Source organism: Centroberyx gerrardi, chromosome 10 (assembly GCF_048128805.1).
Source record: "Centroberyx gerrardi isolate f3 chromosome 10, fCenGer3.hap1.cur.20231027, whole genome shotgun sequence".
NCBI classification, from domain to species: domain Eukaryota; kingdom Metazoa; phylum Chordata; class Actinopteri; order Beryciformes; family Berycidae; genus Centroberyx; species Centroberyx gerrardi.
Window position 1 is genome coordinate 14,351,338 of NC_136006.1, and position 27,973 is coordinate 14,379,310.

General features: G+C 42.8%; 1 protein-coding gene across 8 annotated transcripts in view; it reads left to right on the forward strand.

Moving 5' to 3' along the window:
• Positions 1-27,973, forward strand: part of LOC139923039 (plakophilin-4-like) — a 73,068-nt gene that overhangs the window by 1,623 nt on the left and 43,472 nt on the right. For 4 of the 8 annotated variants that reach the window (XM_071913721.2, XM_078285989.1, XM_071913722.2 and 1 more), the window contains exons 1-2: positions 12,120-12,192; positions 14,699-14,832. The exons of 1 other annotated variant lie outside the window; for it this stretch is intronic. In XM_071913721.2, coding sequence (XP_071769822.1) covers positions 12,177-12,192; positions 14,699-14,832 — 150 coding nt within the window. In that variant the 5' untranslated portion in view covers positions 12,120-12,176. Of the gene's footprint in view, positions 1-7,805; positions 7,881-12,119; positions 12,193-14,698; positions 14,833-15,963; positions 16,072-27,973 lie in introns of those variants that run through there. 3 more of the 8 variants (XM_078285986.1, XM_078285985.1, XM_078285988.1) reach the window with 3 other exon arrangements.

A 27,973-nucleotide genomic window follows, 5' to 3' on the forward strand; every position in this document is an offset into this window, starting at 1 on the left:
ACATCTATTGAAGGAGTTCACTGTGCAGAATTGAAATAACGGGATACTGGTCTCAAGACCCGAAATGTCCCTCTGTTCTATTTTTTGGTAGATTTTGCTCAAACTCGAAGTAGTGGCACTATGTGTGTCACAAGAAGAGAGGTTTTAGCAAATCAAGCATGCAGCCAATCGTCAGTTTCATCCGTCATGCTCCTTGTTGTTCTTCACGTTCGGTTGTGTTGATACTAAATGATATCGAGTTTTGCACTGCTCTTGAACTATTCTGTATTGGTTATGTGGGTATTAACTAGACGAAGGAAGTATTGTTTGTGTGAAGAGCAACCTTCTTGTGTTACAGTCAGCAGAAAAAAAAAAAAACTGCATGCTTGCGAAAGGCCTCTTTGTATGTCGGTGTGATTGTTTGGCCCCGTGTTCATGGTGGATTCTATTTAATGGGAACTGACAACAGTTGAATAGTTTAGCGCTTCTTGGAGTGCCCCTCCTCCTTGTAATCCCCCCCCCCCCCTAATTCTGTCTGGACGTCAAGGCTCAAGCCCGCACCCTATGTTACATGTCAGGTTTGCTTTTTTTTTTTCTCCAAAGGCAGAGTATTTCCAGTGTTTGCCTCAGAGCCTGTAAGGCGAGAAACAAAATGCTTATTTGTCGTGTGTGTATGCCCACATGTGTGTATTTAAGTAGAGTGCTCAAATATCTGCCTCTTTCCTCGGCCAGTCAAGAGAAGGTCAGCATCCCTTGTGCACAATTCACTCAGTTCACCATCAGTCAAGTGCTCTTCAATGTAGAGCTTTTACTGAGTGGCTGTCAGCTATTTGTGCTTTATTTACTCCATCTCTTACCAAGCCCATAGTGTGTCATCTTTGAGATGTTGTTTTATTCATAACATGAAAGCAATCAATAAATAAGGTGTAGTAATAATACAATTTTGGATAGTTCTAAATAGGAAAATATTTCATGAATGAAATTTGTTAATATTTACCAGACATAATGTGTCGACTAATGAGTGGCAATCATGAAGTGACTAGTGACTGTCCTGATTTACATTACACAAAATAAATCTTTTACAGTAGAACTTGTGGGAGTTTGCATTATCATGCAGATTCCTCCAGACCTGTGAGAGGTATTAAGTAGTCATTTGTTTCTCTGAGATTTTGTTTATTCTTGGATGGACTCTCAGCCACCGTGGTGTGGCCTCATTGCGGGATGATAATAATAGCTCATATAGGCATCAACCAGTGAGGAGCTTTTATTTACCCTTGAGCTTGAATATCCTTCTTTTTCCATCAAATCCCACCCAACATAGCTTCTTTCCATCCCACATTTGCATGGTGTGGCCTAAAGAGAGTCGGTCTGCCTCTTGAGGACAAACCACAAGTAGTAGAGTAGGGAAATTCCACTGTGAATTTGTAATATCTATCTTTATTAGGCTATATCACTTCGGAGACTTTTATGGGGTAAAAATATGAGCAGACCAATTGCAGATCAGAGTATTTATTGTCAACATTCAGTCGGACTTCCAGCTAAACTGTTTATCATATATAATGCATTTTGTCTGCTCAGTGTATAGGCCAGTGTCCTATTAGATGTAATATGCTTTCCTTTCCTATCATATGAAAAATCAAATTAATTAAAGAACCATACTGCATGTGTAGAGTGCATTCAGCCCTGCAGTGGCCTGTGTAGTTACGGCTTGGCATGTGCGGCTGGTGTTCATTGCTGATCTAACTGGATATGTAGATAAATTCCTGAAAGAGCTCCAGATTTCATGCTTTGGTTGGGTCCTGGACGGCTGAAGATAATAAAGAACACAAAGCATGTCAGCGCTTTTAGAGATTAGGTGCACAATAGATTTTTGTCCAGTAAAATAGGCCTCCATAGTCCTGACATGCTGAGTCCGAAAGACGGCCCCTCCTCGGTGTCTGCTTTGTGGACAGCAGCAGTGAATGGGAAAGGGCCTTTCCACTGTCAGCTGCTCCAGATGTGGCCTTACTATTGGAGCCTTTCTGATAGCTCATAACTCACGTAATCTATCTATCTAGGCCTATCTGCCTGCAGTTTTACCTCAACGGGTCGCACAGTGCCTCGTTGAATATTTCAAAGTCCTCGTTACCTTATCACCCCAGGCGAAAGCGCTCTAGTTACTGATGGTAAAAGAAGGAGCGGTGCAGGACAGGACTGTATCCCTGTGGAGTGCATGACATAACAAATAAATCCTCCTGAAAATACTGCTGTAGCCTCTACCGCTTGACAATGTGACATGACCTGGAATGACACTTCATGATGAATAGACAATTGTTGAACCTGATGTCATACTGTTGTAAATAATGCCCCACAGTGACCGAGTATTTTGGAGTGATGTGCGTACATTTTTCCTGTGTGTTTTTTTTTTTTAAAGGGCTCAGTCCATATACACAAAGCTGTCCTTCAGAATGAGAGCACTTTGAGAGACATATTGTCACATAAAATCACAAACAAAAACTCATGCTGTGGTTTCTTGGTTTAGACTTTGTCAGGCTCAAATATCCTTCTTGTGGGATCAGGTGTCATCTCAAAGTGGTGTGCGTGTATGCTCCGCTGCTGGATTTAGTCAGAAGGTGAAGGCATCTCCCCAGTGTCAGGCTATATTCTAGCGACCATGCAGGCTGATGTCAGAGGGTTACGCCTGTTCCCAGACTACAACTGAAACCTGAGACGACCTGCAGGATCTCTCCGCCTCACCTGCTTCCATAAAAGTCTGCAGAGGAGCGGAAGATTCACTTCTTAAATGTCAAGGCATTTAAAAACCGGCAACAAAGTAAAATTAACTTTGAAAAAGGGGGTTGTAGACATTGAAAATGAACAAATACAGTTCAAGTGCTTGACATTTGAAATGGCATTTTATAGATCGTAAGGTTTGCATTGGTTGTGGAGTTGAGAGGCAGATGTGGGCTCTGTGATATCCAAACTGATATCTAACTTTCTCTGCAAAGATATCGGCTGAAGTAACTTTATACAGTGACAACATCAAAGCTAACAAACCTGGAGCTTCAAGGCAGTGGTAGACAGATTGATACACCTTAAATGAATCAGACACTGCTCTTGAAGTTTCCTTCCCTGTCTAGCACAAAGCTTAGTTAGTGGACCTACTCCAAAAGGCAGAGAAACATCCCAGAATAACCAGCAATTTTCTCCCTCTCCGTGTAATGTCTGGGGAGTTGACATTTGGCAAGAGTGTGACTCAACTATGACTGCTATGCTAACAGCTATATAATATCAAGCCCATCCAACCCGTTAAAGGGTTCATTTTCTCCCTCTGTTTCAGGAAGAACTGTATTTCTGCCAGCAGAAGTGCAGTCTCTCTTGCATGCACCAGTAACCCTGAACAATGCCAGACCCTCTCTCTGTTTGGATGGAGATTCACTCCCAGGTGCTCACACATCTTTTAAGAGTTCCTGATGTAGCTGAAATAAACTCACGTATTCCGAAAAATATTACTCATGCTTGATGTTAGAGGGAACCGACACATCTGTTTCAGTTCTGCCCAAGTGGCTAAAGGGATAAGAAATCTCATATTGCCATGTCATACCTTGGATATGAGAAAAGAATTGCGGAAGCATCTCGATGTGGTATGATGAACGTGATGGCACCCTACACTTTGTGGTCTGTAGCACCCTAAGGATATAAATTGTAGCCAATGCCTCAAATAAAACCATACATACCGCTGCAGAGCTGTAAAGTCATACATGCCCTCCATGAATCATTACAGAGTACAACTAAGGGGGAATTTATTTTACTAACCTGTGGGCTGTGATTTATTTTTTCAATTAAACCACCTTTGATAGATTATCCATATAGTACCCTCCAACAACAATTCCACATTCTCCTCAGCTCCCAGTGACATTGTAGTGCAGGAAAAACTCACCTTTTTGTGAGTCTGACCAAGTCCCAGAATCCCTAATTTCCTGTTGTACAAGATTTCTCTTAAATTATGCTAATCAATCAATAAAACTTTGGATATCAAATACAATCTATGCTGACCTCAACTAAATCATTGTTTTAAAAGGCCAGCTGCAGTTGGTTGGACGCTTTGACATTTTCTACAGGAACTAATTTCCTTCTGTCTTTCTGCATCATGGCTCAATGCATGTCGGTGCCCTGTTGGTCAAGGCACAGGATTTCATATTAAAGTTATTTTGCTGGTACCTCAAGGTTCATCTGAACGGCTGGAAGGCACTCTTGTTTCCCTTTCAATTCTGCACTACATGAATGCAAATGCTTTAGTTCATAACTCATTTTGTTAACAGTCCTGTGGTAAAGGTGAATAATTTCCCTCTCCAACACAATAACCCAGTCCGTGGCAATTCGATTGTTTTGGTTTTACTTTACTCAAGGACGGCGAGATGGAATAGGATAAAAGCAGCTGATGCCTTTGCACCTCATGCCTTTTATAAAGATGTTTAGGTTTAGCCTATTCTGTAGCCAGCGGTTACGGTCAGCGATGGCTTTCATTTTAACAACTCCTCTGCAGGGCAGGTACTTCAAAGATTCAGTTCAACAGCAGCATGTTAGCTTTTGTTGGCGTAAGACTGAGAAGGGAAAGCAGAGATAACAATGAATGAGATCTGAGAATAAACTCATTCTGCTTTAGTGATTTCATACACAATAACCATGAAAGCGCACTTGTTCAAATCTTCGGGCATTGCCTTCTCAGCAGTGGTATTTCATCTATAGTAGCCTGCCATCTTAGAAACTTTCAGATTCAGCCACCCGCTGCAGAGAAATTGCAACATTATCAGTGTCTAGAAATGCAGTGATTGTCACAATAAATCTACTCTTGTCTTTTATTTTAGCTTCATTCTACATTTTGGGAGAAAGAAACAAACATCTGTGTGAAGTTGATGATAAAGAGGGGCACAGAAAAGGCCAAAAACTGTGCCACCTGCTGAAATGACCCCACCAGTCAGACGAGAACAGAGCTGTACATGAGGTTTTATCCCCTGGACTTTCAATGTTCACCTTCCAAACTGCGGGCCAATGGTAGGGGGAAGTATGGAGAAGTGATAAATGCAATGGTGGGACTGGGACTTTAAAGTGCTAAAAAAGCTGGTAGAGCCGTGCATGTTTACCGTGCCATAACTGGGCCTTATTGATGGTCTGGCTTGGAACATATTCCATTCCAGGAGGAGTTTTCTTTATGCTGAACACCACAATCTGTTAAATGGTTGTTCATGCAGTTATCAGAAGCAGCCCCCTAATTTGAATGGATAGCAGCGCGTCGTTTCCTGACCCCTGCCTGTCCACGCTGATGCAGTGAGTATTCAGTAAGCAGTGTTAATGCAAATCAGCCGTCAGGAAAGATATGGGCAGGCTTCTGTTTATCCATCTCCCTCTTCAGGCTGGTCTCCATAATACTTCACGGGGGGAAAAAAGTTTCCTTCCTCACATTTTAGCTTTTCCAGGTTCACATAGATTCAAAGGTCAATATCACTGGATTGAAGAATTCAAATATTTTATTCTTGTGGTCTAGAACAGTCCATTCAACTCTCTGAATTGCTTTCTACCAAAGCTAGAAGCCAAAACTTACTTGTAATGCCATACCAATATAGATCTGGAGCTTATGAAAAATGAAAAGAGTGTCTTTATGTGAATATATAGTGTTTGTCTTTACATCCTGAAGCAGAACAGCTATTTTTATCCCACTGTTTTTATCACTGCCACAGATGCATTTTCCACCTTTTTGAATTCATTCTTAATTGAACTATGTACAACAATCTAGGGGAGGAGAAAAACTCCCTTTGGATATGGGAGACAATAATAAATGTTCACTATCGACTGAATTGTCCAAGAGCATAAGAATAATGATAGAATTAGATTTTGGTACTAATACACTCAAGGTCTAGCATTAATGTGAACCATCTTTTTGCAAGTGGCGCTATTTTTTATTTTTTAATTTTTTTTTTACACGCATGCACGTTTTCCCCAAACAAACAAACGAAAAAACTAACCACTGTCTGACAGATAAGTAAAGGCTTTTTGTCTTCCCATGACGGAAACCATTGTGTTCTATTATGTTCTATTGATCACTCCCTATGTTCACCGCAGTTCACCAGTGAGTCTTTAACTCCAATTAATATTATCCTTCTGTTATCAGTGACTTTACTTTTTAAGGGCACTCTAGGGTCTCACAAGGAAAAAAATAACCACGAAAGGACAATTAACTTGATGCTTACTTAGAGAGGCCTATTTTAGTCATGCCGTAGGTGTTTCTGTTAATGAGATGAAACACAACTAGACTCGAACAAGATTGATGGAATGAAGAGTCGATCATATTAATAATCTTTCTTTCTCACACATAGTTACGTACTTACTCACACACTAAAAACAGTGTCGGCCTCTGCTCATTCACTCATAAAGTGTGGGTACATGAATATCTCAGAGCGAGGTGTATGTGTGACAATAAATGATGAAGCAATCATCCCTTTGTTTTCCAATTCATCTCAACAAGCCTACAAGAATTTCCTTTTTACGAAGAGGCAGTCAGTTAAGCTAAGCTAACACCGTTCTTAGCTATGTGATTGATCATTTGTCTGGGGACGGTTCGTCTGTTGCAGTAATCAGTCTTAAGACGAGGTGCTGAGTGTGCTCCGTTATTCACTCCTTAGACACCTTGCATTGTGGGAGCCAGGACACTGTCAATAGCGGGACATTTGTATGCTAATTTGCCTCTTACATTGTACTCAATTTCTCTCGTTCTGATGATCTTGGTATTTCTTTCTAACCCCTCTGTGCAGAATCCTGTGCGCCGTACAATCTTCATATTGTAATTTGATAACCACCTGATATGGGCCGCAGTGGGAGAAATAATGTGTCAGGTGTCGGGTGAAACAATGAACTTCCCCAAGCCATGAACAAAATCTTTTTTTTTTTCAATCATACATTTATTCAGCTATGTCAATAAGCATGAGTGCATGAAATTCGCTAAATTGTGACTGGTGTGTGCATCTGTTACATTTAGTCAGTTTTACTTTCAGAAATGAGCTTGTTGTATTGACTTCTCTGGAGATAATGGGAGCATTATCCTATAATTCCTTCTCAGGAAGCATTGCTACTGTAGTTGTGTTTGTATTGTAATTGTATGCAGAAAGGCATTATGGTGTTTAACGTGTGCTTCTAACTCTATGTGACAGGATGAAGCACGTTTCCCTAGCGCTAGCTCTGATTCAGTGGGAGGGATTTACATCCAATCAGAATAATTTATATCCCACTTTGTCACAACATGTTACTCGTGAAATGTTGGAAACGGCTGATAGGACTGTAATTGAGCCTCTCTTCCCCCCCTATTAGTTAAAGCAGTGTTCTACTGAATGATGTTGAGGGTGAATGATCACTGCAGGAACTTGTGGTCATGGGATGTTAGTCTTCTGCTTTTTCCCCGCTGCAGAGTGTAAACATGAATTAGATTATTTGGTCTGCAGTCATCTTTTCCTTGTCCTCGGTGAGTAAACATCTCTGGTAAGATAAAGTGCAACAGAGTGAGTATTCATAAGGTGTGTAGCGTTTGCGTGCACAGATGTATGAGGGTGCGTGTGTTTGTCTCTGTGTGTGTGTGTGTGTGTGTGTGTGTGTGTGTGTGTGTTGCACTGACTGTTCCGTAGTATGACGGTGTTTCCTGCCTTTCCCCGGAGCCAAGCCCTGCCCTGCGCACACACATGTTCAGATTGGCCCTGAGTTGTTGCAACATTTTGTCGGATATGATTCAAAGTATGAGGTAGGCATGGGTGCAACTTCTGAGGGATTCCTTAGCATGCTCACCTTCATTCACATTGGAGTAGGTGGAGGAGACACTGCTGGACTACAGTCTCCAGTCCACCCGTCTAGCGTTGTACGTATCACCAGAACAAGAGGTATGTCCCTCTTCGAAGCGGGCTATATAATTTCCTTTAGATTGTTAATGATTGATATAGCGATTGTGTGTGCATGTGTGACAGTTTCAACTCTGGATAGGAGACATTCCTTCGCTGTCGGGTGTGTCAATATGAGCAAAGCATTTTCAGCTGTCGAGAGCAGCAGAAAGTCAAACATCTAGGGATCTAATAATAACCTTTTGTGTTTTGCTGTTGGCAAATCCATCATGCAGGACACACATACACACAACTCAAAAGGCATCCTCCTCAAAAGATTTCTCCATGTGTGGTGTGTACTAGGAAGTCATAGAATCTGGAGAGTCAGGGGAATATTGTATGAGGCATAACTGGCTCAATGTTTGGGCAATGTTCTAGTTTTCTAGGCACATTCCCTGCAATATGCTTTGGATCATTTGTGTATGCCTCACACAAAATTTAAAACCAGCTCAAAGCACTTACTTTTGTTAGCAATGGCTTTTGTCAGCAGTTCCTAAACATATGTGTTTAGTCTGTGTAATAGTTTGTGTAGGAGGGGATTTCAGAATTTGTTGCGGGCAGAGTCTAAGAAATATAATGCTGCTGTTGCAAATGCTTCATTTGAGTTGACGCAAAAGTGTTATTCTCCCTCTCAGTCTTTTTTTCTTGGTTTGTTTATTGGGGCTGAAATATGGTATTGATCAGGCCTGGCGAAGTCTGAAAAAACATACCGGACCACAAATATAAGTTTTATTCAGGAAAGTCAATACGTTATTTGAAATAAGCAATTAAGCATTGTGGGTCCTTTGGGACTTTGTTGTAGCTGCAGAGAGTTTAGTAATGGGACTATCCTTCTACCTACAAAGAGTTCATATACCATATAATGTTGCTAGCTCATTCTAGGTCAGGTTAGGGTTAGTTTTGCTCCCAATAGTGTGACACATTTTGCTTTTTAGGTGCGTTTGATCCCATTTGGGGTGATTCTGCATTTTGATTGGCAACGTACAAACGGCTGTCATCAGAGAATTCTTCGAGGAGGACGCAAAGAATTGCCGTCTCAGCCAATAACAATCTGTAAGACACGCTTTGCAACAGGACGTTCAACACACAACCTTTTCTTTTTAAATTTCCTGTTTGCTACATGTCGGGGCTATTGAACGCGCCCCAGGTGATTTCACTGATCAGGTCCTCCCTCTCTGCTTGAGGGTGTGCTAATCAGTGAAATCAGCTGGTGTGGTCTTTGGTTTGGATGAAAACCTGCAGACTCACTCACGGCCCTCGATGGCTCATAGTTGCCTGTCCCTCTTCCAGATAACCATGGTATTGATCAGTTGGCTTAGATGGAATTAAATTATGGACTTTGACCACCTCATGTTTGTTTCAGACATCAAGAGGAAGTCGGACGCAGAGAGTTTTAGTGGGATGTAAACTTGACACAACGTAAAACATTTATTAGCTCGTTCTGCAAAATGTAGCTCATACAGTATTTTGTGATTTTACTTGACAAGGATGGCCAAGTATGCTTGTAATTTGATGTTTCCAGGATATGTGTTGAAGGGCGGAAAGATATGCAGGTTTGGTTCCGTATGTGGAATTCAAAATTGACAAGTTTAAACAAGATAATAATTATGATAAACTGTCACTAATGTGGTAGCCGAAATGAGGTGCTGTAGATAACGGAGGTCTAGCCAGTTGTAGGTTCTCACCACAGGGTTTTCCTGGCTCAGAAAAGAGCTTTGGCGATACTTGTGGGCCAACGAACATGATCAATCTACCTTCTATACCATGAACCTGGAGCTGAAGTGGCTTGATCATGTTTAGCCTGTTAAGGGAAAATAGTTAACAGGTGGTTGACAAAATATAATTAAATGAAATGCATAAAACAATATCTTAATCATTTTGACTGTATGCTATTGATTTGACAGTTTTTGTTGATTAACTGTGTGATTATGCTAGCAAATTAATTTTAAGTGTTTTTTCCTCTGCTCTGATTGTTTTATAACAATTAACCGATAAGAAACTTCGGCAGTGAAGCAGAATTGAACGAGGCAGGAACCAAAGCATACTAGTAAAACATATTCTACTTTCAATCAGGCAATAAAAATGGAGGTAGGTCTGCATATCTTTAAGCATTTCACAAAATTAAGAAATGGAAAGATACCAAGTTGGGATAAATATTTGGTTGTTCACATCTAGTTAGAACACTGCATGCAAATTACAGGCTCATAATTCAGATCTAATCCTACCCACTGTTAGAGGCTGTTGGTTTACCAGTTTCTCTCTCTCTATCTCTCTCTGACACACACACACACACACACACACACACATAGGCTCTGTGCAGGTATTTAGCAATCAGACGTGGCTTGCCTACCTTTTGGAGTAAGAAGAACATTACTTGGTAAACTTTGGTCCAAAGTTTTTGTCTTGCTCGCATCTCTTCTTCTTCTTCTTTTGCATTTTTGGCAGACTGGACTTAGCGAAGGCGTATTGCTGCCCTCCACAGGTTAAGTGACAATTTCAATCAACTGACTACACCTAAACCTATGTGTATTTTGAAGCAGTATTTTCACGCATCCCACTGAACACTGCTTGTTGTTCTCACTTGACTTCTTCTCCATAGCGAGAGTGGGTACAACAGCGCTCATGAGGAGTACCTATAGCAACCAAAATAGAACATGGGAAAATCTCATTGAAAACGGTTCTAAATCACGTTTTTTTTTTCATGCTGGTGGCTTTGGTGCTAGCCAGAACGTTTTCTCTATGTAGGAAAACCCAGCACAAAGCATAGCAGGAATGCTAGCTAGAGGCAGCTCTCAGTTCTGTTTGTGCTGTAGATTTCCCAGGCCTTTCAACTCGGCAAGTCAGAGTAATCAGCATTTGAACTGCTGCTCCTCTAAGACTCCCTGCCTCTGAAATTCAGGCTGGTGTATAATTATTTCTCTGCTCAAGACTTTTTTTTTATCACCTCCATTTGTCTTTGTTGAGTGTCTCTGACCTGGTTCATTTAGGTGTCACTCAGCCTCCGGAAGACTTTCCCTTCCAAATCCTCCTACATACAATCTTGACTTACAGGAACAGCAAGTGCGGTAAGGTGACTGTAGTTTATCTCTTGGAGTCAAAGTGAGAAATAAAGGAATACATCTGTATGACTGCTGGTGTTTGATTCTGCGGTGCTCCTCAGGGAAGGTGACACGAGGCACAGGTAGCTCTCTGAAGGATCAGGGAACCGATGAATTCAAATGTCTTTAGAAGAGATTCATGCAAGAAGGCAGTGTTTGAATCTGGAACAGTAAAACTGTCTAGACTTCATGTCTTGAATGACGTTGACTTCATCCTTTGAGATTTGATACCTCAACAGAGAGCCTTGCCGGTCAAATTGTTAAACGCCTTTGCACAGTTGCTTCCATTTTCCCTTTACTTCCATGCACCATAAACTACATTTAATTGAGAAGGGAGACAGAGAGTTGAGGAAAGTGGTGTTGCGTAAGACTCTCTGAGGAGTGGCTGGAGTCTGAGGTCAGTAGCCCAGACCATGTGATCTGATGAGTCAGGGCGGGGTCAGACTGAGACGTTTTCTTGGCAGACTCACAGATGATGAGGATTGTAACGTTTTAAAAGGGGGGGTTTAGCTTTGACTATCATGAAAGTGCTTTGGGCTTAGTAGAAAGAGAGTTGACTAATAGAGATGCTTATTGATTGTTCCATGTTGAGTAGTTAGATACATCTGTCATTATGATCAATTCATTGAATCAATGAAGCACAGAGAGTAACGTAGTTTGAGAGTATCTGATTTGACTTGAATAATTGTCCAAGATATTGGCTATGCTCAAAGATTTTGTCATGCTGTCGTATGCGGAGTGTTTCTTTTCTGCTTAGTCAAGGGAAATGACCATTAGTATAATTAAACGCTGGTCTCTTTGTTTAGACTAGAATGAGCTCATCTTAGGTCCTGGGAACTACCCAGTGTGGTCCTTAAGCATTAACCTAATGACAGCCTTGAAAGCTGCACTGATTGTGCTTGCCTGCTTAGCATCTCACCTAATTGTCAGCCTGCTGCTTGCTTTGAACGTACCATACTTCAAACCGTCTAAAGGCTTGATGTGCGGAAGCTTTTAAGTGCCAGACAGTTCAATGGGGGTTCTTTTTTTCCCCTCAGTAGCTGAAGGGAAACAAGGAGAGAAATCTTGAAGAACCAGATAGGTTAGTCGTGCACCTGTAGGACTGCGGTAGGTTGGCGGCAGCAATGTTCTCTACGCTCCTATCTCAGAGCTGCTGAGAACCCCGAGCCAAGCAGAGTTAAGTCACTCTGGTCCAGATAGGATGGGAAATTTCAGAGGTAAGTTCAGATACAAATCACAATTTTCCTTTCCTTAAGGGGCGCCTCAGATATGGTTTGCTTTCCTTTTGTATATTGCTTTTTCAGTGGTTGTATTTCCTACAGTCTGCTTAGTGTGCAGTTTCCTACAGGCGAGGTTAGGCTGCTGAGAAATATTCATTTGGACAGATGATATCTCTTTCATAGATTTTGGTCATGGTGTGAGGCGGTCTGAATTCTTTGATATGCTTGTAATTCATTTTGTGATGAGAGGACGTTGTATTTTTGGTGCTGTGTTGCATCCTGTCAGTTAAATGGTGATGTACAGAAAAGGGTTAAAGAAAAGTCATGCATGAACAAAGGCCATTCCATACTTCATTTATGGCGATTAAAATGAGAATTACCCTCACAGTGTCAAGCTTCCAGAGCAGCATGCCTCTTTGTCTTTTCTGAGACAAGATATTGATAGAGACAGCAGAAAGGGTTTTGACCACTCCCCCCTGACCGGGTTGGCAACTTCTGTCAGGTTTCAAAAAATGTTCACAGACAACCTCGTCTGTTCTGCTGTGTTTGTAGTGCCTTGAATGTGGAAGGCAGGGAGGAGGAGTCCCGTCAAACTGAAACAGCTTCTCCAGTTTCCTGTAAAGGCTCTGCTTTCTGGGGAAAAAAAGTGCCATGTCCTTGATACAAAGGGTGCTTGTTACAATTAGGAAAACATTTTGTTCTCGCCATTTTAAGTGCGATATCTTCCTTGGGGGAAAAAAACCATGTTGCAATACTGTGAATGAGCTGGAAAGGAATTTGGGAGTCTGATAGTGGACTACATAGAATATCTTGTGATCCTGTGGCCAACATTCTTGGTAATAAAACCCTATATCTGCCGGGTTCAGCTCAGACACCTTGAAATGCTCGTGCTGCCGTGGTGACAGAATCCCAGAATATCTCAGGGTCACATTTCTGGGGGACCTCCCACATACTTCACGGCTTGCCCCCCCCCCCCCCCCCCCCCCCATCCCTGGGCCCAGAACTGTAAACAACCCAGCCAGTTCACCCAAACTGACTGTCAGCCCGAGCTAAACGGTTCCCTTACCCTGTGTGTGTGTGTGTGTGTGTGTGTGTGTGTGTCCGCCTGCATATATACGTGTGTGCACGTGCGTGTCAGTGTGCGCATTTACATGACAGATGACAGTTTATGCCCCTTTGTACCTTTTTGAAAAGATGTCCGTCTGCTAAAATGACTCTCATTCAGTAAAGCTATATAGGCTCCTCCAATCACCCGCAGGCTGCCATAATGAATTTAGAATATTAAAATGGACAGTTTCATGGAGGGAATATTGAGTTATAATGCTAGTGGCAGGGCTATTTTGTAAATTACCATATGGTTATTTAATGGTGCTTTGAGCAGCTAATATTCCACCATGTATTCACAGGAGGGGAAGTTGCCCTCTCACCACAACATGCAGCATCTTGGCTGTTTTCTGTCTGTCTAGTACAGGGGATCATGTAGGTCAAGATGTATGTGTAGAAAACAAGGGGCGGAATGTATCTTTATGTGCTTAGCTTTTAGATGACAGCAGCAGTGGATTTTCAAGGCGGTAAAAGTCATAGTAAAGTCCCTGTTTCCCCAAAGTCAAATAGCTCCTGTGTTAATAGACCCCTGCTTGTGTCTCGTGCTGCAGAGCCGGCTCTGTGAGGCAGCCGGAGCAGCTTTTAGCCGCACCTTTCTGGCTCAACAGGCTCTTTCTAGTAAATATGGATCCGCCTTCAGCAGCATTCCCATGACGCTCTCCCTGTCAACAGATATAATGAGGCCATAACTATTCGTCCTCCTTTTTCATTTCAATCCTGGACAAGAGACCGGAGAGAGCGAAGGAGAGAGGGAACACCTTATCTCTTCCGTCGGGCTGCTGACATGTTTTCCTCTTAAGGCCGGCGCTCGCTCACCGCTTACAACCCCCATCCCTCCATCCATCGACACACACACATCACTAGTACACAAACATGTATACACATTCACCCATGCACACACACACACACACACACACACACACATGCCTGGCATTGTGGGCCAGTTTTAGCATTCTCAGAATTACAATTCCCATTCTTTTGGGGCTTCATTGGAAGCGTTAATGGGTCTCTGTTTGTGTGTATGTGTTTTTTATGACGCTGTATTAAATACACAAATCATTACTTAACTCGTTTGTTGCCTCAAGGCCATATGGCATTGACTTGCACTGCCGTAGATATGAAACATTGACAGTCTTTTCTCTGGGCCATATGGCATGTGTGGGTGTGTGTTTGTGTATTGCTGGTGGCGTGTGACCACTAGTCAGTTCTCAGTATCACTTGCCTGTGTGTATTAGGGAGGGGGGGTTGACTCAAGTGTATATTTATTTGCAGAGTGTGTTTGCACATGCATGTGCATACTCCGGTTTGTGTGTGCAAGATTGTGTTTCTCAGCAGAGTGCCTGTAGTGACCAGCTTGTGGTTTGTGCGTGTGTGTGTGTGTGTGTGTGCACCCATGCAGGAGGAATGCCAGCTCCTGAGCAGAGCCCAGTGACGGAGGAGGGGCTTCTGCTGACCATCCGAGAGGGATCCACTGGCCGCAACATGGAGACTGACAACACCGCCAACAACATCCTGGCCTCCGTCAAAGAACAGGTACACTGTTCCTTCCCTCCCTTCGACGAACTACAATGAGTGTGTGGTTGAATGTGGACGTTTGCGTCGCCAGATTTGCGTCACACACCCTGTAAACACTTTCACCATATCATTTACCTCTGACACAGAGCCAAAAGTGTGAGTAGGAAATTGTCATATCTCCACATGTGGGTTGATCAAACGGTGATGTGTTTGTGGCAGAGCTGTGGTCACTGTGTGCTTTGTTTGCTCTGGTTTGTTGCGGTAAATATTGCTTGGCTAGGAGCAATTGGTTGTTTGTAGCTTGCAGTCATGTCCAGGTTTGCATCGATTCACCATCAGGAGGACCATCTCGAGCAAACAGTTTGTGAGACTGTGAAGGGACATGCCCTCTGACTCACTCCATCTATGCCTGTCTCTCAGTGATTCATTCAACACCCCCCCTCCTTCCCAACACAAACACACACACACACACAAACACAAACACAGGTAACAGTCCTGTTTACTACTCCCTTCCTCTCTGGCTCAGCTCCAGCCTTCCATTGTCCTGGGTTCCAATACAGAGCAAACAGGGCTAACTACGTCTTGCTCAGTATTATTGACGTTATTAACTTTCTTTCTCCTAAGTGACATTTTTGTCATACTTACTTCTCCGGATGACAACAGAGATGATTTGTTGAGCTGAGCTATAATTTGAAACGACTAAATAGCGCTTTCCATCATGTCCTAATAAGTGGGCTCTGGCCCTGGGAAGCCTCGTTTAAGCTTACTGCGAGAAAGTGGCTATTATTTACCCGAGTCTACAGGAAGGCGGGAGCACCTGTCGATGTCACTTCCTTCCCTGGAGTACTCCTCAGCCGCTTGTCCGGCTCCGGCAGTTATGCGTGCAGGCAAGCAGGAAGAGCGAGTAGCCTGAGCTTTGCACTTAGAGTGACTAGCTGGAGACATGCCTCGGAGGGGATTCCTGTTAGAGAATCGAGACTGTAAAATAATCGTTCTCCTCAGTGTTTAAGGGAGTTGGAGAGGCTGAAAGGAGGGTTAGTGAGAGGGAAAAGAGGGAAGAGGGTTTATGGAGGTCAGAGACTAGGCTAGTGTGTGTGTGTGTGCCTTTTTTTCCCTCTGTGCTTTTGCGCGAGGTTTTCCTGTGATTGTAGAGAGGCAGACCTTCGAGGGATCCCGCTGTCGATGTAAACATGCTAGCCTACTGTGCTGGAGCTGCGGTTGGGGCTAGGGCTGGGGCTTAGGATGAGTGGTTGTGTGGTGAGTATGCATTCTACTCTCACAGCCTCTCTCATTTCCCCCCCCCATTTTTCTGCCTATTCATTGTTTATTTTCACTTTAGTTGTCTTTTGTCGTCTTCTTTTTTTCTCTCTGTCTCGTTGTAGACTTCTCTCTGTGCCTTTCCCTGCTGCAGTTTGGGCTGACCAGGCTTTGCCCAGATGCCCAAACAAGGGCAGATTCGCCAGGACTTTCTTGATTGCATTCTGCCTTTGTGTTCATTTGGACTAATGCCTTCTCTCCTTCTCCCGTCTTGACTACTAACAAGCCCCAGTCTTTTTGCCATTAATGTGAGGATTTGGCTCTGTCACGCTGCAGTTCCTGGATATTAGAGTCCTATCTTTGCTTCGTGGCTCTTTAATGGCATTGACCCACCATCTGGATGACACATCCATAATGGCTTATTACAGACCCCATTTCAACGTTTTAATGTCAATGTTTTCCTTGCTGCGCTTTCCTACTCGAGTTATTCCTTTAGTATTTTTCATCCTTGACTCAAGCAGAAAACCTAAAAAAAAAATAATGTAGTTCGGAATTAACTTTACAAACTCTCCCTCTCCAATATTTATTATCTTGTTAAAATTTCATTTAGCCGAAGGGGGTGTTTCGTAGATTATCTAAGCCCTAGTTTTTTATCGGTTTCATCATAAGTGTAATTGAAGCAGTGGGAAGCTCTAGATTGGCGCTCAGCCAATCAGTGTCTCTGTTGTGTAGATTCAGCAATCATGAAGCTGTGTGTCTTTTCAGTGTCTGCTTTACTGCATTACTGAGGTGATTCCTCTTTGAATGTATTATTAGCATTCTTTTACCAAGACATGGATGTCAGATACTGCCTAATTGTACAGACGAAACACTAAAATGTTATTCTTGTCTTAATATATCATCTTTTTTTACCTGATCACACACATAAAATCAGATGGAAATAGGAACTGAGCAGGATAAATTAGCCTCTTTCTCATCTTCTATAGACCTTATTTCCCTTATGCTTCCTCGGCTGGAAAATGAAGGCTGTGTGTGTGTGTGGGAGGGGGAGGGGGGGGGGGTTGTCAGAGGAACAGAAAAGTTAGACGATCTGTGAACATTGGCTGATCTAGTGTAAGCCTCCGCTGAGAGATGTTGAACATAGCTGAAAGCTAGAATATGCTCCAGAATAAAGAAAAGCAGGAAGGGAGGAAGTTAGTTGTGTGTTTTTGTTTTTTTGTTTTCTTGCCCCGCCTTTGAGGGCTGGCTACTTTATGATTTAATCACTCTTCCACCAGGCCTGCTGTGGCCTCGTCTGGCCCGGCCCAGTCAGGGAGGAACAGGGCGGATCCTTTAGTGTCAGCAACAGCTGAGGAATTCCTCAAGCATCTTACATTTAGATTTTACATTTTAGGCATTTGGGTCATGTTCTTATCCAGTGCGCCTGAGAAGGAGTGCATAGGTACAGGTTCAGTGTAGGTACAGGTTCAGTGTAGCGATCAATGAAACTTCATTGCATGAGTGTTGATGGCCACCCAGTAGTTTACAGCTGTTTGGATGAATGACTGTTTGGGTGACCAAGCCTCTGTAGTGCTTGGGTATATTCAATATGATGAAACTATATTTATCAAGTCAAATACTTACTGTTCTGCAAAGGAAATTTGGTTTTCTGCAAGGTTAAAAACATTTGACAACAAAACATATAACAATTAAAATTAGCATCAATTAAACGTATTGATTGAAAGACACCGGAGAAGAGAACACTTATTGTAGAGCAGTGGTTCTCAAACTGGTTGTTGCAAGATAATTTTGGCAGTTTTATGGGATAGGAAAAAATCATATTTCTATTGTACAAATTTATTATCATGTGTAATTTGTCTCTATTTTTCTCTAACTTTAGCTTTTTTTCTTGTGAAATACTGAATAGTTTTCAGCCTCTAGGCCTCCCCTGATAATCAAATGAAATGCCTGTGATAGGGGCCGCGAGTAGGCATCTCTTCAGTACAAAGGGGTCTCAAGCCAAAACGTTTGAGAACCACTGTTGTAGAGGAATGTGAGAAAAGATAATGGATAGATGTTGACAGATATGAGATACACTAAAAACGTGAAAGTATAGAAAAGCATTAGAGTATGTCTTATTCAGGATGATCAATCATTCAGCCTGATCTATCAATTGGTTAGAAATGGTGTTTGTTTCATCCAGTGCTCACTTGCGTCAGCTTTGAGATATGGGACTGTCATAGACTGTAGATCTCTTTGGGAACTTGATATAAAGTTGTGTGCCTGCCCCACCCCCCCACCATAGGTGTTGTTCTGTGTTATGCTGTTCTAGTGAGTCAGTGGCGCTGACTGAGCAGGCATCAATGAATATGAGGTCAGGCCTCTATAAAGAGCGTCGCATTGATCAATCTGCCCTCATCTCTGCTTCTCACCGCATCTCCCAGGAGAGGGGCGGCTAGAGGAAGAGAGGCCATTCAGATGTGTCAACTTTCATTTCATCCTCTCTGAGCGCTGCCTAATGTGTACACACACCTTTTCAATAGCTCCTCAGTACGCCTATTTTTAGTTATGTTAACGCAACGGCATCAGTAGGCTGGGAAGACGGGGAGAGCGAGAGGCACGGTGGGTGGCTGGGCTGACTACGTGGCTCGTGCCTTCCTGACAGCTTGCACCTCGCTGGAGAGTAAACCCCTGTGACGTGTGGCTGGCTCTGCCAAGGCCCACGCTGCAGATTATTGACTTAACCCTTGAAATGTCAAGGCTTCCTGCAGGAAAGCCGCCCATTTGCAGCTATAAAGTGGTCAACATATAGAGGGGTTTCTGAGAGTAAATTGCTGTGTGTTGTTTTGTGTTAATGTCAGAGGTTAACAGTCTTATCTGCCTGGAAGAAAGCTGGGTAAAGTTCAGCGTAAACACCACCTCAGGCTCCAGAGCGATGAGAGCAGTTTCGCTCTCTGTTAGCAAGCAATTTGTCATTAATCAGCAAAACACTTATCACATTATTTCCATGTCTCTCTCTCTCTCTTACACACATTTACTCCCAACAGAGTAGTGCAGTTTTCATACATATATTGTTTCCATCTCTTGCTCATATGCCCACAAGTACACACATGCAAACATACACACATAGGCTTCAAGCCCTGATCAGCAACACAGATCTGAAGTGTTTATGTAAAAGCCAGCAGGGTGGACAAGAAGATCATGTGTGCTGGAAACGGGTTGCCTGAGGTTACTGTAAACTACAAACCAATCATGTGCCCTGACCTGCGGTGTCTCAGACTGAGAACTGGGCTGAAGCTCTCATTAAGGAAGGAAGGCATGAGCCCTCCAGCCCAGGCTCAGTGCCACTATTCTCCAGGGACATTAGATGTGTTTACAGCGATAAAGAGAATCAGAAAGGGGGATAAAAAAAGGGGGATGTGATTTAAGACTTTGCTCTTTCTCCTTTTCATGTTGATTCAATTTCATTATGGAGAGATTTTTTTTTAACACAAACTGAAGTGTATGGTTAAATGGGTCCCTGCAATGTAAGAGGCTGTTGAACAGATCTTTTCTAGCGGCTCCACCATACAACATCGAACTCCGTGGTTTCATGCTGTGGAAATGTCTCTGGTGTGGCCGGGGTGTTTCGGTGTGCTCCCATTCCTCCACCATGAGGCTGTGCTCTTAGAAGTGCTGTTATTAGCTGTGCCTGGGCATGCCTATCTGTACCACAGAGACTGGCAAAACGGGCCTCTTAGGCATGCCGCACCACTGTGTCTCAACACACCGCCTCCCAGAAAACACCACAGTGGAATTTTCCCACTTTGTTGGAGTCCATTACACATGAAGAATCTGTCTGCCTCCTGCTTCTCCCTGGCAAAGTGGAGTACACTCACTGTGACCCTGCTTTTGTCAGGATCAGGCACACACACACACATACACACTTCACTAAACGTTCTTTGCGAAGCTCGTCGGTTGACCTTGCTGTGAGTGCTACAACTCCAGCAGCCTCTTAAAGCGTTGATGAGCTGGCTGAAATATTACCCACTTGAGATACCCATGCGATCCTCTATCTAGTTTTAATGAGGCCAGAATCATCTTTGTCTAAGTGACCCAGCTTAAGGAGTTAATAGTAGCGGTCATGGTTAAGTTTTAATGCAGTATTTTTGCCGTTATGCATTTCCATGCTGTAAGCACAGCAGAAAGGTTGAATTTGCTCTGCCGGTGATAGTGTCTGTTCCACCTCCATAGGCGAAATAAGGGCTCTAATTACAATCGACTGGTGATTTTCTCCACTCCTCAGGGTCTTATCTGCCTTCCTCTTCCCGGTGCCGCTGCTGTGACACAGGCAAGGAGAAATCTGGAGGCATAAGCATTCTGGCCTCGATTATAGTCATAAAAATGGAAGCCGGGCTCCGAGCAATTACCCCATGGGGGAACGGAGCGAGTGAGAGAGGGAAAGACGGACAGATTCAGAGGGGAGGAGCGGGATACAGGTGAAGGAGAGAGCTTAGCCATACAGAGGAGAGAGAGAGAGAGAGAGCACTCAGAGAGATCTAGGGAGATATAGAGGGAGGGAGCGGGGGGGGGGGCGGTGGGGAGTGAAGAGAAAAGGACAAAAATGAATGTGTGAGCTTGATGGAGAGGCGGGAAGAGGCAGGGCCAGAGAAGCTGTCACCTGTGAATGGTGCTCTATAGCGCTGTGGCAGGCGGCTGTCAACGCAGAGGCAAACAGAATAGATGGAGGGAGGGAGGGAAGATAATCTGCTCCCAACGTGACATGATGTCAAAGGAGTGTCGTGTCGGGCCTGGCGCAGCACTGTCGGTCTGAACCCAGCCCTGGGAGATCTCTCCCCACCTGGCCTGTTAATCCTCATCACCATCACTGTCATCATCATCATCATCAGTGTCACTGTCATCAGCCCACACAGAGGGCCCGCTCATCAGGGAGCAGGCGTTGCACTCACGAAGGTGGAGGAACGGCGAATGCTGTTGGGCCGTCCTTGGAATGGCATGCATCCGCTGAGGAAGTTCAGGATGTTGACTCTGTTGAATCCAGGATGGATTACAAATGAGGTTTTGGTTTTCTAGATGACCACCCTCCCCCAACATCTCTTTTTAGATGAGGGGCTCTGGCTCTTCAAATAAGCGATCTTGAGGTAACCACACCACACCACAGCCACTGCATTCTTTGTTCACTACATCAAGCTCGAGATTGACAGTCGCAAGATTGCTCGCTCCCTTCATTGAGACCCTGGAGCAACATTCTTTTTGTCTGACACGACGCTATTGATCCCTCCGTGGAAATCGTCCTCCTATGTTCGCAGGTCTACATGAATTGCACTGGCTATGTGATTGCGCTGCTGCGGCATTTTGGCTTTTTGTTCCAATCGAGGAGATACAGATTGCCTTTGTGTGTTGCTCTCATTTACTGGCACTAGGCCTTGGCATTGCCATCAACAGCCTCACATCGCAACTTTTGTTGTGGGCGCAGCAGCTTTCAGCCAGGCAAAACAACAGCAGCTCCAACAAAAACTACGATGGATCAAAAAACCAGGTGGATGGAGAAAAAAGATTGCCTTTTGAAATGTAGGGAAAGAGTTTAATCTCTTGTAAGAAGCATTTTGCAGTTGTAAGGGAATAAATCCTCTTTTTGATACAGTCTTTTTCTCATCTGTGATAAAACCACCAATGATAAGATGCTGCTGTGAGATTAGAAGCACGGTCTTTAGAAGCCCGGCCACACACTACATGACAGACTCGATCCCACACAATGATCAGCTGTCACACAGCACATTTGAAGCCAGGTTTAATTTAGATGTCACCCTATGTAATAGCTGTTCAGTTGCTGCATTAAACAAAAGGGGCAAAAAGGAGAAACTGTGTTGACCGCTGCATAGAAGTGAGCAGGCTGCAGTGAAAAATTATAGTGTTTCATTTTAACTGTAATGTAGCCAGCCGATGAAGCTACCTCACTCCAGCTAAAGGATTAGTCTAGACTACTCTCCCAGGTTTATTGCCCCTCTTAAATAACTCACTGATTGGTCAGTTGTTTCTGTCTTGTGTGTAATATGTACTGTTAGCAACAACCACACCAAATGAAACCCATTGCACATGTAATGTACTTGGTAAATAAAAGTAATTCTGTTCCGTTGCCCATCAAGTGTCCCGTTGTCTTAATCAGACCAGTTTCCCTCTCTGTCCCCCTCACCTCCATGGGTTGATATGTTTCTCCATGTGTTGTTTACATTCTTGTAGCGTGACATGTTCCCATTGGTAAGTGAGAGGCATCCGCTTGTAGTGTCTGTCACTTTGTGATGACCTCTGACTTGACATGGCAGTTGTAAATGAGCCATACAAGACGTCAAACTCAAGGAACAAAGCAATGGAAAAATAATCACACCCCAAAGAATTTGTCAAGAAAGTGGGAATTTTGCCTGGAAATAGAAATATTTTGGCCTAACATGGCTAATATCATATAAATATCTTTTGACATGATTTTTCTTTCACTCTCTTTCTTGTGCAGTCTTTCCTCCATCTCTTTCTCATAGTCAGTCTTTCTTTCTCTTGTCAGTCTGTCATGTGCCAAGTGTTGGCTGCCACACTAACCAACACAGATGACAGCTTCTTTAATGGCATTCACCACACAGATGACAGCCTCTTTAATGGCATTTTAATGATGAAGCCAAATTGCAACTTCCTCTTTCATGTCTCGGAGAGGGAGTGGAAAAGAAGAATGTCCTCGAGGGTCCTACTCATCTGTGTCAACGGCATGGTTCATCTGAAATGCCAGCAGCTCCGAATTATTTTTGTCAGGCAGACCCACGTGAGACCAGTTTACAGTGGAAGAAAAATTATTCTCATGCTGATGTTAACACACCCATATTACCCATACCCATATTAATGTTCTAAACACTTGTAAAATGAAGTTGTGATTAGCTCCGTTCCAGTAGAACTCACAGCGAGACTCAGGATATTTATACAGTACTTTTTAACTGGTGGAAGCCTCCAGGGTATTATAATGTTTATTTCAAAACACTTTATATCAATTTTGGAAAAGAAAATATTTACCTGAAGTCCAGTCCATTATTTTTTTTTTTTACTTTTCAAATTGTGGATATCTCATTACTTCTGCCAAGGAGGTTATGTTTTCTCTCCTGTTAGTTAGTTTATTTGTCTATCTGTAAGCAGGATTTCTCAAAAACTTATGAACTGATTTCTATCAAATTTGGAGGACGGAGGAACTTGGGCCAAGGAACAATTGATCAGATGGTTTGGTTGTGATCCAGATCTGGGATTTCTGCCATTAGATGATTATAATTTTTTGTTATAACTATGAACGTAACTGAGATCGAAACTTGATTCCAAACCCTAAGGGTGTGTTTGTAGGTTCAAGAAATCAATTTAACTTAAAATGTAATTGATAGGAATGATGTCTTTTGGTGTAACAACAAGTTGGAGAATTGTTCAGCGTTGGTGGAGGTTTGCGCTCTCAGAGTTCCCTCTTGTTTTGGAATGAACTATGGACTATATTGGCATAGTACGACACTAGTAATCTAACATCAGTATTGTGTTTATGTGGCCATTGTTTTTGTCATTCATAGAATCATATTCAGCATAAGTGTGCTGGTAGAACTTGGTCTCCATGCTGGAAGAGATGATTGGACCTGGGCAGCCAGCAACACATCAGAGCTGCTCCAGAGAGGCAAATCTTTTAGGAACCCTATTTCTCCAACAGGATTACCTTATTTTGACCTTATTTTCCGTGTGTGTGTGTGTATATACAACCACAGTATGTCAATTTACTCTATAATCTTTCTCGACAGAAGAAGAATTTTAAAGTCATTTTAGTAACTCTGTAAGCTTCCTACAGTAAACGCTTGTAAAGCCGCATTAGAAATCTGCTGGAACCCAGGCAGAAATGATGTTGTATTGTGAACTTGCTTTTCCATTATCTGAGTGTGAATGATTTTTCACGTTTCTGTTTATGGCCTGTTGTCACTTATCAGCTTGTATAAAGCTCTATTGCAGCTGTGGGTGCCGAGGCAATTCTTGTCCATCCCATTCGCCTATAGCTGCAACTGCCACTATATATGCTGTCTTACTTCAGCGTGCCGCTATATTTTACATATTCTTTAAATGCCTTTCTATCCATCATCTTTATTATCATTCTGCTACACTGGCATGACGCTGCAGCCAGTTTCCTAAAACCTCAGTATTTTAACAAGGTGACTTTGTGGCAGTTTGAGTGAGTAATTGCACTGCGTGGTTCCTCCAGGTCTGGTCACGCAGCTCGTTCCTGAGGCCCGTTCTCTCAGCTCACACCTCAAGCCTGGTTCTCTGTCCCTGCTGCTGCAGATCTCCTCTAACCTCTGCTGTCACTCTCCCACTGCGCACCAGGCTTAGGCTCTCGTCCGAACACGTCTGCCACACTGCAGTGACAGTGCAGAACTGTCAAGCCTCATTGCCACTTAATGAACAAACATATTTCTGGTTGATTCTCATCCTCGTTAAAGAGGAAAAGCCATCTGCGCTAGTTAGGTGAAATGCCCAGACCCAAATCAGACAGCTACTAATAAGCTGCTCTCCTCACATGGGCTGCACTGGAGGTAATGAGAAATGTAATGCCGATAAGATCTCTAGTCTTAATTAATGGTGGGATTTGGACATACGCTGCCAGGGATGAGGCGGATATTGCTCTGATGTACACCTCACTATTCCTTTTTGCTCAGACGTAGACAGGTGCTGAGTCACCAAGAGAAAATTGAGCACTATTTCACTCACCACCGGCCCTGCATCATGCTTTCCTAATCTGTCATGTGCGCGGACTATGACGTCTTAGGTTCCTTGTTCTCTATGTACGAGGTAGAGTGATGCTGCTGGTTTTTCCAGTAGGCAGGTTGTATTTACTTTTACGTCTCCCAGTCAGAAAGCTTTTGGCAGACAGCTTGGAATGACTAATAATTGCATTGAATGCCTGTACAGGATTGGATGAAAGAATATGTTTTACACAAATGAAGCTATTTTATGTCCTTTAACTAACATTCTATATTTGCTACAATACTCTGAGTTTCAGTTAGTACTGAAACGATTAGTCGATTAATCAATTAGTCGATCATCAGAAAATTAATCGATTATCATTTTGATAATCAATTAATCGTTTTAGTCATTTATCAAGTAAAAATACCAAACACTTGCTGGTTACAGCTTCACAGATTTGCTGCTTTTTTCCTTTTCATACCGTTATAAAATGAATACTTTGGGTTTTTTCACCTCTGGTCAGACTAAGTAAGACATTTAAGAATCATTTTGGGCTCTGTAACTTGTGATGGCCGTTTATCATTATTTTTGACATTTTATAGACTAAATTACTAATCGATTAATTGAAAAAAGAATCGATAGATTAATCGATAATGAAAATAATCATTAGTTGCAGCCCTAGTTTCAGTACTTTGAATTTCATCATAAAAAACAATGCTATGAAGAACAGGAACACTGTGGCAGAAAGTCCCTGTTTACTTCTGTCAATGCGATGATAAATGCATATTGTTGTGTGCTTGGAAGAGTTGCTGTCCTGTTGATCATCTGTTTGTCTATATTTTGAAAGCTGCTCTCCCCTGAAGATAATGAGCCTGATTACATGCAGGGCTTGAAATTAACTTTTTTGATCACCAGCCAATATGGCTACTAGATTTTAAAGTTACCAGCCAATCGGAATTTCCACCTGCGAGTCCATATACGCCGGCGCCTCTTTTTTTTTTTAGAAGTTTCGGCACACAGGCTGGCACAGATGATCAAGGCAGCACGTTTCTTCCTTGTTAGCATTATTGCTAGCAATCAAACTTCTACCTGCCTCGGAGCTTTCAAACGAATCTTTATTGACAATTGTCAATAGCCAGAACGGTCCGCAGGGGCCGACGGGCCGTTTTCTACACGTACAGTGTGAGCACTCAGGTCGTGGCTTGATGATCAGACCGTACAGTGTGAGCACATAAATCGTGAGCTTTGGCTTCGATTTACTCGTACAGTAGGAGTTGGAATTAAACTGGGAACCAACATTTCTAAAATCGTACAGTGTATGCTCAGCTTTAAATGTCTTAATTTTTGCCTTCTCCCCTCTTTTGTTTTCATTTTTATCCTTAGTGTTGCCAACTCTTTTCCAAAGAAAGTAGCTATTGGCTGCTCAGAAAGTCGTTAGAAGTCGCCAGATGACGTCATACGATAATTTGCATATCAATGTATAATGCTGCAGCCCGTTTTAATATGAGTGCTGACTCCGCCCACCCGGGCCAGTTTCGGTGTATGCCGGTAGCAATTACAAGTGGACCCTATCCTACAGTCCCTGCTCTCAGCGGAGGGAGGGGGGCTACGCTGCGTGTGGGAAACGGTGTGATCGTCAGACCTCTCTGGATTAGACAAGCAAGTAGAGAAAACCGGCATCAGGCGTACCAATTTATTGCCAAATACTTTGGGATTCAACACATTAACATTGCTTCCCATGGTCAGAAAAAGTCGCCAGATTTGTCGCTAGTCGCTTTTGAGAAATTAAGTCGGCAACACTGTTTGTATACTCGCGGTCTCGCGCAATCGATTCTACCACACAGCCTGCTTCAAATATTTAGAGCTTGGTTCATCACCAGCCAAATTGGCTAGTAACTTTACAATGTTACCCGCCACAGTACATTTTTACCCGCATTTGGCGGATTGGCGGGTGTTAATTTCAAGCCCTGATTACATGGTTTATCATAATACATTTCTTTTTGTTGTCTTTTCCTGCCTCCTGTCTTCTGCTTAATTGGCCAGGAGCCTTGTATCCTTAAGGCAAAGGGAAAGTTATCGAAGAGTACAATTACAATCATAAGATTTCATTTCGACTAAAGAGAGAGAAATCTTCCACAATCAATCTTCACAATCATGCACCCAAACCGCCTGGCAAAGCATTAGATATGCATTAAAAACCATAGAATAATGTATTCAAGTGGTTCCCTGGAATTGGAAGTTGTAAGCAGAAATACACACGCCAGGGCAATATGCTGACACGTGTTATCATTTTCTGTGGCTGTCCAATAGAGAAACTCTTGCAGGGGTGAAACAACACGTCTGCTTCCAACACTGGCCCTGGTTCAGGTGTGTGGTTTGACCAATTAGTGTGAGGAAGATGTTTGAAACTCACGTAGGAAAGACAGATTTTTATTACATAGCAGACAATCTTCCCTGTCTGGGTTGAAGAGCTTGGTTTGATTGATACGTTGGTGCTTTCCACAGAGTCAGCAGCCTCGCTTTTGGACTGAAGAGAGCGTGTATCTCCCTATAAGAGTTTCATTCCAAAATGAGAAAGCTACCATTTGGAACAACAGTTACGCTTGCTCATACAGAATGATTGATAAGACAAAATTATAGTTTTTAAAGGATGGTAGATGACCTACATCCTTGGCTGATAATTGGATAACACCTTTAGAGAATGGATCCTCTATATTTTACAGATATTGAGTGGTGAACTTCAGGCAGTGATATGTTTTTTCCCCTCGAAACAGATATATGGATCCCCTGTTCGCAGCAGTAGTCTTCTCAGGTGCTAGTTACAGCAGGCATGATAGTCACCACAATGATAAAGATATTCTGCCATTGCCACACAATGAAAGGCTTCCGACCCATTTCATATTTGCATATTTTTAATGTATATAAACAACATCTAAAAGCTCTTGTTTCAACCTTTTGAAGCACATTGTTCACTGTATGTGTGTATTTTGTTTTTGTTAATTTTGTTGTTGCTGTTCATCGTTGTATGGACATAACAATTTGTAAATTAATTCTTCTAAAGATTTTTATACCTTTGTCTAGGTATCCTCTATCCATTTAGCAGTAGGAGAATTTCTGATGTTGGGGATATGAAGTATAAATCAAACAATAGTGTGTAAACCTGCTGCCTTGCACTAGAGAA